At 41.1% G+C, this 16,862-nt stretch overlaps 4 protein-coding genes across 4 annotated transcripts; 2 read left to right on the forward strand and 2 right to left on the reverse strand.

Annotated features, from left to right (window-relative positions):
- Positions 1-497: 497 nt before the first annotated feature.
- Positions 498-5,084, forward strand: LOC119553999 (ubiquitin-protein ligase E3A). The gene is made up of 8 exons (XM_037864706.1): positions 498-1,073; positions 1,132-1,386; positions 1,741-2,585; positions 2,646-2,887; positions 2,944-3,504; positions 3,565-3,746; positions 3,815-4,307; positions 4,367-5,084. The coding sequence occupies exons 1-8, from the start codon at positions 1,021-1,023 to the stop codon at positions 4,703-4,705; spliced, it is 2,970 nt and encodes a 989-aa protein (XP_037720634.1). The 5' UTR covers positions 498-1,020; the 3' UTR covers positions 4,706-5,084.
- A 1,298-nt stretch (positions 5,085-6,382) lies between these two features.
- On the forward strand, positions 6,383-16,501 carry LOC119553722 (procollagen-lysine,2-oxoglutarate 5-dioxygenase). The gene is made up of 10 exons (XM_037864307.1): positions 6,383-6,672; positions 8,295-8,380; positions 9,790-9,929; positions 9,984-10,515; positions 10,578-10,831; positions 11,091-11,192; positions 11,247-11,372; positions 14,767-14,893; positions 15,456-15,890; positions 15,955-16,501. Exons 1-10 carry the CDS (start codon positions 6,561-6,563, stop codon positions 16,237-16,239), a joined length of 2,199 nt encoding a protein of 732 aa, XP_037720235.1. The 5' UTR covers positions 6,383-6,560; the 3' UTR covers positions 16,240-16,501.
- LOC119553724 (immunoglobulin domain-containing protein oig-4) lies at positions 11,614-12,594 on the reverse strand. Its single transcript, XM_037864310.1, has 2 exons — positions 12,301-12,594; positions 11,614-12,205 (listed from the first exon to the last, which is right to left on the reverse strand). Exons 1-2 carry the CDS (start codon positions 12,478-12,480, stop codon positions 11,897-11,899), a joined length of 489 nt encoding a protein of 162 aa, XP_037720238.1. The 5' UTR covers positions 12,481-12,594; the 3' UTR covers positions 11,614-11,896.
- On the reverse strand, positions 13,578-14,558 carry LOC119553723 (immunoglobulin domain-containing protein oig-4). Its single transcript, XM_037864309.1, has 6 exons — positions 14,401-14,558; positions 14,244-14,347; positions 14,105-14,186; positions 13,975-14,042; positions 13,842-13,917; positions 13,578-13,776 (listed from the first exon to the last, which is right to left on the reverse strand). The coding sequence occupies exons 1-6, from the start codon at positions 14,489-14,491 to the stop codon at positions 13,694-13,696; spliced, it is 504 nt and encodes a 167-aa protein (XP_037720237.1). The 5' UTR covers positions 14,492-14,558; the 3' UTR covers positions 13,578-13,693.
- Positions 16,502-16,862: the final 361 nt, after the last annotated feature.

The raw sequence follows: 16,862 nt of genomic DNA on the forward strand, positions 1-16,862 counted from the left end.
ATTTGAAAGATTATCGCGTGCTACCGTAGTCGGGGTCATATTTAGACAAAGAAATGCTTTTAATAATAAATATGCTTCAAAGTCTTGCTCTTACATTTTTCTGCAAACTTTTCTGTAAAATCGCCAAAAAAAAAGGAAATAGTTACTAAACCGAGGTCAAAGTCGACCTCGAATGTGTCAAACTAGAAACAACCAAAGGTCTATGAAATATCACACACAAACACACTCAGTAGTCAACAAATTTTATTCTTTGTAGTCAGAATGAGATGTTCAGAGTTCACTTAAACAGGCCTTGCTGTCAAAATATGTTTTCAAATTGAATAGTTAAGAACGGGTTGCGATAACATATTGTTGAAGAACACAAGAAATGAATTGCAACTTATGCTTTGGATATTTAAGGTGCTGCTTCTTGAGGAAATTAGTTAAAATATGCTGAAACCGCGATTTATAACGGCGACATTATCTGTATAAAGAAGACCTGGAAGCATTTTGATTATTTGTAATATTTCTTTGTCTAAATTTGGCCGCATAATAGCTTTAGCTACATTATAGCACAAAGTGCAACCTTCAGTTATTTTAAAATTACAACCGCATTCTATCGATAGACGCGGCGATACCTTCTCGAGCGCTGACCAACACCGCCGCAAAGCGCGTTTCGCACACTGGCCGCGAATGATTTTCAATATTGCTTTGCCACTGCGTTTTTGAAAAACACTTGCGTTCTTAAGTCAAAATTGTCAAATCGTAGTGATGAATCGTTGAGTTATTTATGATAGATATCGTATCGTAGGGAAGCGGGCGTTCAGAGCTCTATGCGCGGCCAGCAGAGGCGGCGGCAGAGGCAAGACAGCGGCAGAGCAGCGGCAACTTGAGAATTTAAGGTCACAGCGACACAAAAAAGGGACATCAACATCGATTTTTTTGCACCCTTTTTTTTTGCGCGTGGGGCACAATACCATTCGACAAACAAAGAACGGGGCGGAGGCGGTGGGGGCGTGAAGTACGGAGATTTCAGCGAAGATGAGCGGAGGCGGCGGCGGCGAGGAGGAGCAGCATCTGCCAGGTGTTTCCAGGTGAGTGGCTTGTTCTACTTGAATTGTGGCGTTCTAATGACCCTTTTCTGCCCACCAGTGCATCGGGATCTGCAGCTGGAACGGCGGGCGGACGTGCCACGCCCGAAATGAAGCGATCGGCGGTGCGCAGCCTGATCCAGCGATACTTCCACCAACTGCAGTCCGGCTGCGGGAACGCCCACTGCAGCAATGCCAATTGCGCCTCCAGCGGCAAGGTGGCGCCCATGACGCCCAACGAGGTGGCCGCCCGGGCCCTGCAGCTCTTCTCACAGGATGCACAGCTCTGCGAGCCATCCACATCGGCGGCCAGCAGGTGGGAATCTTTCACCCACAAGTGGGTTGTGCCAAGTCGAGATCAACCAGTAGTTTTCGTTAGCCATTAGGATTCATAAAATAAGATGGATAATGTATAGAGTCCACTGGTTTTGCGAAATGTAAAGATGTCAGCTAGTTCAAAGTAGTTTCTTGTACTGTAACCTTCTAATTTTGTACAATTATAACAATTATGCACTTATTTGTAACCCTTAACGGTTGACTATTAATGCTTACACTGTGCTAACTGAATTGCATATAATATGTACTAAGATTAATATGCAATTTGCTTAAGACTTGGCTCTACTTGTTACAACCCACTGAGCCCTGACAGATCCACTAACCCTCCTTTCAGTCCTCAGGACGTGGACATGCTGTCGCCCAACGACAGCAGTAGCAGCAGCAGCGGCAGCTCGACGAGCACCATTACCTCCGCCAGCACCACCACCACAACCAGCAGACAGTCGCAGAGTGTGCCAGCTGCCGTTGTAGTGGCGGTTGCCAGTTCAAATCCTGTCCAAAGTGCGCCGCAGCTGGACCTCGGCGGTGTTGAACCCTCCTCCGGCGACTCGGAACCTTGTACACCCACCCTACCGGCGGTTCAGAGCCTGGACGCCAACAGCCTGATGGCTCTTTACGAGCAGTGCAGGGCGGCGGACAGTTACGACAGGATTTGCCATGCCATCGGCGAAGTATTCTCCAGTGTGGATAGACTGAGCAAGAGCTTCATACGCAGCGCAGAACCAGCAGCTTCCAGTAGTCTCCAGGAGCTGCTGGCCAATCCACCGGAGGCTTTAAACAAGGAGCAACTTCGAACCTTAGAAGGTGAACACGACAAAGACGAGGACAGTACACAGCAGGTGGAAGAAGTGGAGGCAACCGACGACGGAGTAGCAAACGCTTGTGCAGGACCAGAAGCTGAAACGGAGGCGGAGCCCGAAGAAGAGGACGAAGACGTGCCGATGGCCCAACCCACAGAGACAACTGCGGAGGACGATCCGCCCCAAAGTAGCGACACGCAGGTGGATTTACCTGGATTGCGTCGTGTACAGCGTCTCCTGTTTGGCTGCCAAACGCGTGCCATCACGGACAAGCTGACCAACAGCGTTATCCAACTGGCGGAATGGGTGCACTACATGCGCCCCGATTGGGAGAAGGTCATCCATTGCCTGGTCATCTGCTTCGACCTGGCCACCAATAGTGAGTTCTTAAACGTAAGTCTGTATAGGTTCCTTGATTTACAAATTATCTTTTCCGTAGCCAACAACAGTGTGGTAGACATGGACTATCTGGACAGGGTGCTTCCGAAGCTGTGTCATGTGGCAGCGTCCATGCCAGTGCCGGCACAGGCGCGTCTGGCCAGGATCTGGGCGGCCCATTGTTCGGATCAGCTGCAGGCGTTGGTGGCCGCCTGCCAGCAGCAGATTACGTTACAGGTGCTCCTAGATGAAGAATCCATGCGCGAAAATGGGTCCATTATCAGCGTGACCAAAGTTTTGAAGGTAATTCACATATACCTGAAATTGTGCTAAACTTATTGGTCGTTCTCCTTATACAGATCGTTTTTTACGCCAACATCTTGGCTAGCGAACTGGAGCGACCCTCTTGTCGGGTGCCGCTGGAGGATCGTACGGAAACGGCGGCCACCTCGGCATCCGGCAGTGGAGCGGTGGAAGACGACCTGTTCGCCTACAACTCAGTACTCCAGCCGCACATGCCAAAGTTCGCAGAGGATCAGTTAGAAAAGGCGCTGCAGGTGTCGGCCATAGATTGCCGCAGACCATTGGTGCCACTGGAGGAATTCTACAACGAGGCGCTTAGTGAGAACATCCAGATGCACCACGACTACCTCTCCTACAAGACTCTGGCCATGGAGAGCGAGATAGGCTCCGGACAAACAAACTATTTTTCGTTCATGCTGTACGCCTTTATCCTCACGCCGGCAACGAAAGTAGATGCCTTGTACTACGACAGCCGGATGAGGATGTACAGCGAGCGATACACCTCGCTCTACTCAATGCTCAACAACTTTGGCCAGGAAGGGCAGGACGGCACTCCCCGCCCGGATCTTAAGCTGACTGTGCGCAGGGACCAACTCATCAACGATGCGCTCATCGGGGTGTGTACTTATATTCCCTTTCTAGTTAATTGATACCTAACATAATCATTGGTGTTTCAGCTGGAACTGGTGGCCATGAGCAATCCCAAGGATCTCAAAAAGCAGTTGGTCGTGGAGTTCGTCGGAGAACAGGGCATCGATGAAGGTGGCGTATCCAAAGAGTTCTTCCAGCTGATTGTGGAGGAGATTTTCAATCCGGCTTTTGGAATGTTTATACAGCAGGAGGAAACCAACAATATGTGGTAGGGGTTCAATTGGGTTTACTCGATATAGAGCACAACTAAAAATTCAACTTTATCCCCACTTCCAGGTTCAATGCCACACCCTTTGAGAACGGAGCTCAGTTCACTCTGATAGGAATAATTATCGGCCTGGCGATATATAACAACGTTATCCTGGCCGTAAACTTCCCCATGGTGGTCTACCGCAAGCTAATGGGCTATTGCGGCACCTTTGCGGATCTCAACGACTGGAGTCCGGCGCTGTACAAAAGTCTGAAGTCCATGGTGGACTACCAGGGCCAGGACATGGAGGAGGTGTTCGACCAGACCTTCAAGATCAGCTACAGCAACGTATTCGGCGAAATGGTGGAGCACGAACTGGTGCCGAATGGCAAAGAGGTGCTGGTGGGACAGCACAACAAGCAGCTGTTTGTTAATCTGTACAGTGACTTCCTCCTGAATACGAATATTCAGCAGCAGTTCAATGCCTTCCGCAAGGGCTTCGAAATGGTCACGGATGAGTCGCCCTTGAAGCTGCTCTTCCGACCCGAGGAGATCGAGATGCTGGTCTGCGGCAGTCGGGTAAGTAGCTGCATTTAGTAGTTGCAAGACTTGTCTTGATTGATCAATATCCTTTGCAGGAGTTCGACTTCGTGGAACTTGAGAACTCGACGGAGTACGAGGGCGGCTACACGGACGAGACTCAGATCATCCAGGATTTCTGGAGCATTGTGCATGCGATGCCCAACGAATCAAAACGGAAGCTGCTCGAATTCACGACGGGATCGGCGCGTGTTCCGGTGGGCGGGCTGAAGTGCCTGCGGCTGCTGATCACGCGACACGGTCCGGATAGCGACCGGCTGCCTACCTCGCACACCTGCTTCAACGTCCTCCTACTGCCCGAGTACAGTAGCCGCGAGAAGTTGGAGGAGCGCCTGATGAAGGCCATTAACTACTCGAAGGGTTTCGGCATGCTGTAGGCCGGCCGGGCGCTCTCTCACCAAGTCCAAGTCCAAACTCCAAGTCCAAGTCCAAGTCTGTCATCGGAACTGACCCACCTCTCTGGGATGAAGAAGGATAAGATTTTTATGGGTTTGAGTTCGTTTTGGGTTCTGCCATTTATTTTTGATACGACCTGTTCAATGAGACAATATACATGCGAAATATATCTGCTCAATTTATGGTGCGATGGCTAGCGAGCAGACCGAACGGACACGCGATTTTGTTTTCCTTTGTCGCCCAGTTAAATGTAAATACACACCACATACCGCATTATGTGCATTCACCTTTGTAACACCCACATTTAAATCGGAACGCGCTGAATATTTTCCTAAATAAATTTAATGTTGTGCGCCGAAAGAATTGCGATTAATTTATTATGGGGAGTTTGGCTGTATTCAAGGTTCATTATGGTTCATGTAAGTTTTGAATAATGCAAATGGATCCCACAGTTTGATCGAAATTCAATTTGTTTTTCGTTGTGCAAACTTTAAGCAAAATGCATTAAATAATTGGTTTTTAGGAACAATACATTTAAAAGTCGGAACAAATTAATTTTTTTTTTAAATCTTTGGTTATATTTTTTTTTTAATTATGAAAAGATTGGAGTTTTTTTTTTAATTTTCAGGCTATACAAAGTACATATGAGTTTCGAGAATACGCAGTAGTTTTTTTCTCTGTTCTCGAAAAATATAAATTATGGGTTAATTTACTTAAAATAAAAATCGCAATTCAACTGTCCTACAGTACATCCTTAATTTAGATTTAAATAATTAATCATTTCTTTAAATATTTCAATTTTACGTCATTTTAAAGTCTTTAAAAAATGACGAGAAAGTTGAAATTCCTTAATTTTTTTATAATTTCTCTGATGGAAAGCCGCGCCTAAACAATAAATTTTAAATGGAAGTCATTTTTTTTTATTGGAATCTATTTATTTTCGGCTTAAAGCAATTTCATGCGGATATTTAATTGGATTTGTTATAGCAATAAAACCATTTTTTAGTTTTATTATCTGCTCCTATTGTTGTATAATTAATATTTTTATTTCCCCTTTTTTAACGTGGTTTTACGTTTTCTTGTAATTTTCGATGTCTTTTCCACCTGCGTTGTTGTATATACACATATTTTTCAACGGCCAAGTTTAGGAATTGTAATACTCAAATTTAAACCTAATGAACACGTATATGACTGAAAGACTTTAATTACTAACTATGATACTTTGGTTCTGAAACGTGTAGTTATTATACATTTATAAAAATTCGGAATGACAATCCGCCCAGCCAATTCAAAAAGAAAATACAAATACGATCTGTCTTTTCGCGCGTTTCGGCGTTTTTTCGCAGCGCCATTTACAGCAATTTTTTTCCTCTCCTCTCCCTTCAACGAAATGTTAAGACGTAACGTTTTCTAACAGAAAACAGATTTTGATACATCTTAACAGTGCTGTTAGATTTTGATACATCTTAACATTTCTGTTTATCATATTTAGCTAGTGTGACCATCCGCCAACCGCTGCGAAATGCAGAAAATAAAAATCTCTAAATATTTATTTTTATTCAAAACTATCGATATATATATATTTTGATATTTTTTACCCAACGGCCAAGCAGTCACACATTGTATATTGTATTTATTATTGTTATTCGCGATTCTGATTTTCAGCCGAGCGGACTCCCACTTTTCGAGGAGCCGAATGTGTTTTGATTTTCCTAACCCTTTTTTGAAAAATGCAACTAGTGTAACGTAAAGTTCCCGCTATAAAATATAAGCCACCGTTAGCGAGTGCTTGTTGTGTGTGTGAGTGAGAAAGAACGATTCTAGGATTCTAGCATCATGAAAATGCAACAACAAAGCGCCTTGTTTTTGTTGCTGTTGGCTGTGACGTCGCAAGGAGCAGCCAGCGCAGACGCCGACGTCGCTGCAGCGCCGGAGTCCAATTGGAATGGTTTGTTTCTAAATTCTAACTAGAATGAGTTCATCAGCGGACATAGAATTGTAAACTGCACTCATTTAAGCGGCTTCAAGTGCATCCCACTCACGTAGAGCCCCAATACACAGAAAGAAAAAGGAACAATAAATTAAAAGGACATTATTTGTCATTCCTCAACCCAAGATCTATAAATTTGTATTATTAAGGAACGTTTTTCAGCATTTAAATTTAGTATTACAATTTTAAAAGTAATTAAGTGAGGTTTCAAAGGCTTGAAAGCAGAAAGTTGCTGACATCTATTGAGTATATTTCTGTAAAAGTTCATTCGTAAAATTCCAGCGGAGTTAACTACTCAGCTCATGGCGTAAACCAACATTTTTTTCACTTGTATAAGTTGTAGGGTAAGGTGACGAACTGATAAATACACACTTAAACTCTATGCAGATGTGAAAATTATTTATTTCCTCTTTGAAAAAGGTGAAGATGTACAATAATGGAATACAAATTAAACTGTATATTTTGAAAAATGTCTACTTCAATTCTTTTTTTAAATTGAACAAATTAAGTTGTTCAATATCTAATTCACAAAAATCAACAAAAAATAATTCGTTTTTTTGGCAATCGGCTGTAAAAAAATAGCAAATAACGATTTAAAGTCAACAAATCCAAAAAAAATTTAATCTTCATACCCTACAAAATGTTTCCAAAAGGCGCAAAAGAAAAAATCTCAAAATACCAAGAACTGGTGCCAAGGATCTTATTAATACTTGTATATATGTATGTATATATCTGATTTGGTTTTCCACAAATCTTTGCTCTGGCACTGCTGAAACACAAATAAAATGAATAGGTTTTTTAATTTGTGCTCCACATTTCTAGTCAAAATTTTCTCACAAACAAATTACGAGAATTCTTAAAAATATAATTTAAAATACATTGTCGGCACGATAAGAGAAACCGACAACAATTATTTGCAATTTTTGACGTGACGTCACATATAATATTTGACAAGTTCGTTACCTTACCCTACTCGTCACCTTACCCTACACTTCCCTTATATATTTAAAGCAAAGAATATTTTTACAAACATTTCGATTTCGAAATTTTCCCCTGTGTATATGTACCACATATCTCTGAGAATTTGTTTATGATCCATACCATCTCACATCCCCTTGCCTTTAAAAATTGCTTTTGTTTTTATTCCGCTTTGATGTTGCGGTCGTTACTCTGGAATTGCATGGAAACGGAGCAGATGCAGATGCAAGTGTTCGTATTCAGATGCATCTGCTTTCAAGATGGAAGATACAGACGGTTCTGGAATAGCGAATTCTTTTACATATTCATAAACTAAACTGGCTCAACTTGTTAGCTAATATTCATATGACCGGTTGGTGGTCGACATAAAATAATGACTCGGCAAAACAATACATATTGAAGCTTTTGTTATTCTAATTTGATCCAATTATCATCATGTATTTGTGGCCCCATAAAATATATCATATAAATGACAGTAGACAGCTCTAGTTAAACCGGCAGATAATCGGAAAACTTAGTTTATTTTCTGAATATTGTTTTAATGTTCTAGTGTTACCAATAATTACCCTCTATAAATCTCTGCTCATTCACCTCATTCACAGACAAAATCAAAGTGTTCACTGTGGCCACTGAACCCACCGATGGATATCTCCGGTATCTCCGATCTTCACGCGTCTACGACATTGAGGTGAGACCAATATTGAATGTAAACCCTCATTAATTAGAACAATCTTAAATCGTGATATCTAAAGTCTGAGATTTGGTTTGCAAAGAACCGTTAGGTAAATCTACAATTCATTAGCGGTCGAATATAAAATCTTGATAAATTCATCAAGTCAATTTTAGAGACAGTCGAACAACCATCTATGTTTAGTACATAAAATGCATTTGTTGTGATTTTTAAAGATGTGTCATCAATCCTAATAGGTCAGAGTCCCAGAGTTCTTAAAATAAAAATAAAAATTCAGCACATTAAATACAGTTATGATCTCCCCCGACAAAATTTGCACACTTTTATGGTTTTGAGAACATCTGTCTCCAACTGTGGTATATGTAAATCTGTGTTGATTGTTATTGATGAATTTCTAATTTGACGACTCACAGACAAACGAATCTTCTCAAAACCTAGTACATATATAAACAGGCACATAAAATGTATGACAGATAAGAACTGAGAAGGAATATGACTCCCAAGACTTGTCCGGTGGCTTGGCACACTTAGGCAACTTTGTATAGTTCACATGTCTGGTTAGTACATAGTAGCTATATATCTGTAGATGGTTGGCCCTACCCAAACATCCGGCGGTGGCGTCCGATCTTCTGATGTGGAACACCGAGATTGGCTGGACTTGTGGGGCAACGACAACATATAGGCAACATATAGTGCACACATGTTGGAATCACGTAGTCCAGACAGATTCGGTGCAGTTGCCGGGGGTAATTAGCACAATACATTACGACTTCTATTGATAGCTTAGAACTTTCTACACCAAGTTGATGCGAGACTTTGCTTATCATGTGACACTTTTTGTGTTGCCGTTCCAAAATGTATTTCTTGTTCAAAAACCCGACAACAAAATGTGCTGATAAGCTGGTTTACCCGGCTTTTTTATAAGTTGAAGCTGATCTCTCCCCTTTTGTTTTGAATTTCTTTTTTGTATATAGAGAACTGTGTGACCCAAGTTATTTGATCTTTCAACAATTGCTAAATGAATGGGTTTTGAGGGTTGGGTTATTGTCTTTTATATATGAGTTTAGAATTTCTAGTAAAGTTTGTTTTATATATAGTTTGGTACTTTGTAATAGTCGCTAAAAATAAGAAGTAATTTGTTACTGAATTTTGCAGTGATATCAAAATTTTTATTATAACTGATACTGATAATTTGGGCAGTGGAAATGTTTTGTATTTATACTCGTGGGTTTAACTTCAAACTAATAGATCTAGTTATCACCCAGTAACCGCTTGAAAATTATATTCATAACCACTTCCACCGATATGTTATTTTATAGATGTTTGATAATCCAGTTTTCCATTAAAAATTCAGATCATTTCAATTCATTTCTGTTAATATTAATATAATATTTCAATCTCAAAAGGTGACTACTCTGGGACTGGGCGAAGAATGGAAAGGAGGGGATATGCAAAGACTCGGAGGCGGTTTCAAGCTTAATCTTCTCCGCGAAGCCATTGCGCCCTATAAAAATGATCCTGAAATAATAATCCTATTTACAGACAGGTTTGTATTTGATGGTATCAAAAAGAAAATGATTTTAATCCATTATATTTTTAGTTACGATGTGATCATTACGAGTACGCTGGATGAGATTTATGAAAAGTTCCAAGAGTCGGGAGCCAAGCTGCTCGTCTCAGCCGAGAAATATTGCTGGCCCGATCAAAGTCTGGCCAACGATTATCCCGAAGTGGAGGGCAGGGCCTCAAGGTTCCTCAACTCCGGCGCTTTTATTGGATATGCCCCACAAGTTTACGGGCTCCTGGAGGATCCCATTGAAGACTCTGCTGACGATCAGCTCTATTTTACCAAGATTTTCCTCGACGAGACCAAACGCGCCAAGCTGGGCATGAAGTTAGACACCCAATCCCGGCTATTCCAAAACCTGCATGGTGCCAAGAACGATGTGAAGCTTAAAGTGGATCTCGAGAGCAATCAGGGTGTTCTACAGAATGTGGATTTCATGACCACGCCGGCCATCATCCATGGCAACGGACTGAGCAAGGTGGATCTGAATGCATATGGCAACTATTTGGCCAGGACCTACAACGGCGTCTGCCTGTTTTGTCAGGAAAACCTCTTGGACTTGGATGTGGGTGGTTTTTAATACGCTTTTATATAATCTGTATTAATATTATTAATTTTTTTTTGTAGGAGACAGACCTTCCTGTTATTTCTTTGGCCCTGATTGTCACGCAACCCGTGCCTTTCTTCGACCAGTTCCTCGAAGGCATCGAGAAACTGAACTATCCCAAGGAAAAGCTCCACTTGCTCATCTTCAGCAATGTCCCCTTCCACGACGATGACAGCAAGTCATTTGTGAGCAAACATGGCGAGAAGTACGCCACTGCCAAATATGTTCTTTCCACGGATAAGTTGGACGAACGCCAAGGCAGGCAGTTGGCCCTGTAAGTCTTATAAGTGCTCCGCTATCAGTATAATCTGAGTCAATGAATTCAAGTAGTTCCTTGGGTAACACTATTTGATTTTTTAAGCAAACTTTATAATAGTTGGAAGTTCTTGTGAGTCTTTTGAAATTAATTGCAATGGAAACAAGTTTTTATTCGATTTATAAAATCTATTTCATGACATTCTTCAGAACTTGAATTAGATATTAGTCTAAAATTTGTAAAGTATTATTTTTTAGTAATGTATTGTATTTTCCAGGGACAAAGCTCGACTCCATCACAGCGATTACATATTTTACGTGGACGCAGATGCGCACATTGACGATAGCGAGGTGCTCCGGGAGCTGCTCAGGATGAACAAGTAGGTCAAGGCTTCTATAATTTGATTTCCCAAGTAATAATGACCCACTTGCAGGCAATTCATTGGGCCGCTTTTCACCAAGCACAACGAGTTGTGGAGCAACTTCTGGGGCGCCCTTTCCGAGGGAGGTTACTACGCTAGGTCACATGATTACGTGGACATCGTAAAGAACGAACTGATGTAAGTAAAAATTAAGTTATCCTGGGCTTATACATTTTATTTTATTATGTCAGGAGCTTTCTTTGTTAGAAGAGAAAGTATTCTTAATACATTTCAAAACTTTTATGTTTGGAGAACATGTTTGTTTTGAATTTTTAACGATAATTTAGGTGTCGCGATTATTTTTATAGTCCATATAATCTCGTCATAGGTTATTTACTTATGTTAAATTTTGGCTTGCCCTTACAGAACGGCAATCATATTATTAAAAAATATTATGTCCAGTCATGATTTTAGGAACACATTTATGTTTATTATTATAAACAGAAACAGTTTATGCCCTATCTAACAGAATATTTTTCTAGAAAACCATTTCTTTCAAAGTTGTACAATTTTACAAAGTCTATTTCTTAATATTTTTAAAATTTATATTAAACTGCAAGAAAAAAAGGTTCCCAATGGCCTAAACAATAATTCCCACTTTATATCACCGAATCATTTCTGCAAAAATTGTAAGACAAAACGGTGGCAATGGATTGTTCCGATCAGTCGAAGGCAATGGAGAAATCCGTCTTGAAACTGCGCCGATCAATGGAGTACATATTGTCGGCGGTGCACTCGTAGAGTCCGGCGTCCATTTGGGTGGCAGGGTCAATTTCGATCTTCGACTTGACCTTGTCGTCGCCGATTCGCCACTCATGGACGTGCATGTAGAGGTGCTGGTAGATCTCCGCCCCGTCCTTGTACCACGTGATGTGGGGTCGGGGGTTTCCCTTGGCCACGCAAAGGAAGGCGATCTTGTGGCCCAGAACATACTCAAGATCAAAGTGCGAGGCTTGCAGGATTTTGGCGCCCTAAGAGTGGGGGGAAGTGATGAGGATCTTTAATTTGGAGCCTTAAAACTATGATATTTCACCTATAAACCCATATTGTTTCACTCAGTACTCACATTATTGTTGTTGTAGTACTGATCGGACTCCGGATCTCGATACTTTCCCGTAATTGGCAGACCGATCTGCACCCTGGACTTGGTTCGTCCACGGCCACGCCCTCGCCGAGCCTCGCAAAGGGGCGTGGCCAGCATGAGCAGCCCCAAAGCGAGGCAGATGATCAGGCACTTGACCTGCATGACTCTCCGGATGATGGATATGCTGCTGGCGGAGATCGCGATGGCTTTTTCTGCTGCTGCTGGCTGGTGGCGTTGCTGTGCGAATCTCGTTTGCTCGGCGACTGATCCGCTCGGCCAGAGTCTGCACCACTCTGCTCATCCCATCTAATTTGCCACAATTGTCCGGCGGATTAAATCCGTTTGGTGTGCTCTCGAAATTCGCCGCTCGCGGCTTTTTGTTATGGGTTGGCTTTCTCATCGCCGCATTTCCATATTTCACTCAATTCCCTGGCTTGATTTGATTTGGACCCTTGCTGATATCGCCCACCATACGTAGTATCACCCCTTTCCGTGTGTCTTGCTGGGAAATGGTCTAGTTTACAGTGGCAATGGGTCTATGGTACTGGTGGATTATGTGGAGAAGGTCCAAACTGCTAGTTAAAAGAACATATTGTTAGTTACTCCAAAATACCTTCCTTTTTCTAACAATACAACTGATAACTCGGTAGGATCTTTAACAAATCCTTAAGCTTTTTCTTTCTAATTTGTTAAGGTAGTACATTTTCTCTCTTCTTCTAAATCCAAATTACTCTAGAAAGGATTTCGGTTTTTAATATAGTTATTTTTTTCTACATTATCAAATATCTTAAGGCTTTCATATTGATCGATTTAAAAATATAATAATGGTATTATAGAGTTTCTTCAAAATGTGTTGTGTGTGTTTTCCTAAATTAGAAATACCTTAATTTTACGATATCACGAAGAGTAAAATTTTATAATTTACATACAATATACATAAACTATAATGTAATTTTATATTCCAAATCCTTTATTTCATTTTCTCTAATTTTTAAAAGTCGTGACCCACTGTATCCTTTTGGAGGCTGTGGAGCACTCAACACTTTAGAACCAAAAAGCCTCGGTTTGTTTGCTTTGCTTTCAAACTTTTTAATAAAATAAATGCAAAAAAATCACTGGAATTGGGTAATTGAGTCAATTTGTCGGCTTTGTGCGTACACAAACTTGTGCACTTTAGAACTCACAGATACTGACACATAAGAGGAGAAAGGTCGGACTCAAATAGATGTAAAATTTCCATAACACGAGACGCAAAAATGTATTTTTAAATATTTTTTATTTAATTGTATGCTTTAAAGTATTCATCAGTTACATTTTAGATTTACAGGGTCAAAAAGTTTAATTGTGTATTTAAAATGGTAATTGTAAACATTGCTCAAAAGTTAACCATGACATAGTCCGTGCGAAAACCGCGACGATCGATAGCGTAGATATTGTCCGCTTGACATTCGTAGAATCCTGAAATAAAAGGATATTAAGGGATTAACCTTTAAACATTTAAATAAATAATTAAATTCACTTACCAGCATCCATTTGTGTGGTTGGATCAATTTCCATTTTAGATTTAACGATGTTCGTCTCTATGTGAGATTCGTGTACCTGGATAAAGAAAGAACATATCATAGATAATATTGAAGAATATTTTTTTAAGAGTACCTGAAAGAATCGATGCTGATATAGCTCTGCTCCATCTTTAAACCAGGTGATAGTGGGCCTTGGGTTGCCTAAAAAGGAAAAATCCCAGTACTAAGTACTTCAATTAGCCTATACATAATATTATTCCCACCTTGAGCCATACAAAAGAAAGTGATCTTGCGTCCCAGGGTGTAATCCAACTCGAAATGGGAAGATTTTATGATCTTGGCACCCTGAATAATGTGTTATAAAGTAGTTAAAAGTCTATAATTTATCCTCGGCCCACTCACATTCTCGTGATCATAATAGTTGACTGCATCCTGTGATCGGTGTTGGATGACCACGGGCTTTTTGCCCGTGTAGTTGCGACGCTCCGTCTTTCCCGCCGTACTTCCTACGAAAATATCCGATGTTTAGCTAATATTTTAGAGCACTTTGACCACGTACTTTGGGCAGCTATATAGATGAGATCCCCGAATATCAAGATGCAGAGGAAGAGGAGTACCATCCGCTCAAGATTCCAGATGCCACGAGGCATTATTGTCGAGCCGAGATGCCGATCGCTTGCGGTGAATGTTGTTTTCAAACTGCGCTCCCGAATTCTGTGCAAAAAGCAATCCACTCCGCTTCAATCCGAGCATTTTGATTGAATTAAGTGGATCTAGTTGGGGTCGCCAGAAGGTGCGACGTCACTTTCCATTTCGCAACATTGTTGCAAATTCGCTGGACATCGCAATCATTGTGCTCTCGACTTTATCAGTCGCCCTGTTTTGACTACCACATTCATCACATTTATTTTTACCCCATTTGCAGTGGAATGTTCAACGTGCCCCATGTGACCAGTATTTACCTGGTGAAGAAGTCTGCCTTCAATGCCATCTCCTTCAAGCACAACGAATTCGACCCCGACATGGCCATGTGTGAGTCACTGCGGAATGCGGTAAGTTTTGAGAAATATCTAGAAACCATTTTATAATCATGGGTAATTAAAATAATTAACTCACCCATTTTGAAAGCACAAAATATTCTTGAATTGATAGGGGAGAGATAATTAAAGCAATTTTAGATTTCCAGAAGTGATCCTTATTACTATCCTTATTATTATCCTTATTTTTGAATTTTTTGAGTTGGAAAATCAACTGAAATCTACCAATTTGGTACTAATTAGATAGCCTATTCAAATCCGCAATGGATATTAATTTTTAATTGATTTTGCTCAAACCTAATCTTTTTTTCTGATTTTTCTAAATATTTATTAGAAATAATCAAAATAATGAATATATCTGTTCCTGGTCTGAACTTTAAATCGGTTAAGTTTTTGAATTGGTTCATCATTTGGAATTAATGTATTTTATAAATTTGTGAGGATGTTTTAGAATGTTTAGAGATTCGCTTTTACTGGTTTTTTAAACAATAAAAAATTACGTGACCCAAGTTAATAAGGAATATTTCAAAATTATTTTAGCTAGCAAATATAAAGGTGTGTCCCCTCTTCTCCGCAGGGCATCTTCATGTATATAAGCAATCTGCGCTCGTTCGGTCACTTGGTCAACGCCGATAACTTCAATAGTACGGTGACACGTCCGGACTTCCATACGCTGTTCAGCAACCGGTTGGATTGGACCGAGAAGTACATACACCCGAACTACTCGCTCCAGCTGAACAACAGCTACAAGATACCGCAGCCGTGTCCGGATGTCTTCTGGTTCCAGATCGTGACGGACGCGTTCTGCGACGATTTGGTGGCCATTATGGAGGCGCACAACAGCTGGTCAGACGGCAGCAACTCGGACAACCGGCTGGAGGGCGGCTACGAGGCGGTGCCCACCAGGGACATCCACATGAAGCAGGTGGGCTTGGACCAGATGTATCTCAAGTTCCTCCAGCTGTTCGTTCGCCCGCTGCAGGAGCGAGTCTTCGATGGCTACGTTCACAATGTAAGTTGAAGCTATGTCTTTGGCTTATAGAAAACATTTAATAATGTGATGATATTTTTCGCAGCCTCCCCGATCGCTTATGAACTTCATGGTGCGCTATCGGCCGGATGAACAGCCTTCCCTGCGACCCCACCACGACGCCTCTACCTACACAATCAACATCGCCATGAACAGGGCGGGAGTGGATTACGAGGGCGGCGGCTGTCGCTTCCTGAGGTACAACTGCTCCGTGACCGACACCAAGAAGGGATGGATGCTGATGCATCCGGGACGACTGACCCACTACCACGAGGGTCTGCTCGTGACCAATGGCACTCGCTACATCATGATTTCCTTCATCGATCCCTGAAGGAGCTACTTTAAGATATACTCTTTATCAAACTGCCATATTGGCCACTCCAAAGAACTGCATACTAAGCCCAATGAACGATTTGTGCCGATGGAATTGCGGCATCAGCCTTCTGTTTCTGATGATTTTACATACTATTTTGAGATCGATAGCTTTAGGTTCCCCCGACGAATCTGTTGCAGCCTTAAGTTAATTGTAAGCTTTTTTACCAAGTGCAAAGTGTTCAATTTTTGACTAAATAAATTAATTCAATTATTCATTATATGGCATTGCAATTACTGGGGATAATAATAATAATAATAATATTTGAATTCCGATTGCTTAATTTAAGTTGTATATTTTATGAATGGATTACTATTTTGTAAATCTTGATAATAATTATTTTTGATAAGTACCACGAAAATGGATATGAAGTAATTCGGTCTGCATTCAAATACAAGTAAATTCTTTTTAAACTTATTTTTGGGTAAAATTAATAAGATCCTTGCCATACCACAGAAATTTATTTTATGATTGGCTTTCTTTCATTTACCCCAAATTTTTAAACTCATTTGAATTGAGAACTATCCCAAAGTATTACTGTAAACGTAAAGCTGTTGGGCCAATCGCTCTTACATCACCCA

The sequence above is a fragment of the Drosophila subpulchrella genome, chromosome 3L (assembly GCF_014743375.2).
Source record: "Drosophila subpulchrella strain 33 F10 #4 breed RU33 chromosome 3L, RU_Dsub_v1.1 Primary Assembly, whole genome shotgun sequence".
NCBI lineage: Eukaryota > Metazoa > Arthropoda > Insecta > Diptera > Drosophilidae > Drosophila > Drosophila subpulchrella.

Bases quoted from the DNA above. Each gene is read 5' to 3' on its own strand.
- LOC119553999 (XM_037864706.1), top strand. From the start codon at position 1,021: ATGAGCGGAGGCGGCGGCGGCGAGGAGGAGCAGCATCTGCCAGGTGTT. The intron at 1,387-1,740 runs GTGGGAATCTTT...CCCTCCTTTCAG, and splicing joins TCCACATCGGCGGCCAGCAG to TCCTCAGGACGTGGACATGC. The intron at 2,888-2,943 runs GTAATTCACATA...CTCCTTATACAG, and splicing joins GCGTGACCAAAGTTTTGAAG to ATCGTTTTTTACGCCAACAT.
- LOC119553722 (XM_037864307.1), top strand. From the start codon at position 6,561: ATGAAAATGCAACAACAAAGCGCCTTGTTTTTGTTGCTGTTGGCTGTG. The intron at 10,516-10,577 runs GTGGGTGGTTTT...TTTTTTTTGTAG, and splicing joins AAAACCTCTTGGACTTGGAT to GAGACAGACCTTCCTGTTAT. The intron at 15,891-15,954 runs GTAAGTTGAAGC...TATTTTTCGCAG, and splicing joins TCGATGGCTACGTTCACAAT to CCTCCCCGATCGCTTATGAA.
- LOC119553724 (XM_037864310.1), bottom strand. From the start codon at position 12,480: ATGCAGGTCAAGTGCCTGATCATCTGCCTCGCTTTGGGGCTGCTCATG. The intron at 12,206-12,300 runs GTGAGTACTGAG...CCCCACTCTTAG, and splicing joins AGTACTACAACAACAATAAT to GGCGCCAAAATCCTGCAAGC.
- LOC119553723 (XM_037864309.1), bottom strand. From the start codon at position 14,491: ATGCCTCGTGGCATCTGGAATCTTGAGCGGATGGTACTCCTCTTCCTC. The intron at 13,918-13,974 runs GTACTCTTAAAA...TTCTTTATCCAG, and splicing joins ATCAGCATCGATTCTTTCAG to GTACACGAATCTCACATAGA. The intron at 13,777-13,841 runs GTAAGTGAATTT...CTTTTATTTCAG, and splicing joins AACCACACAAATGGATGCTG to GATTCTACGAATGTCAAGCG.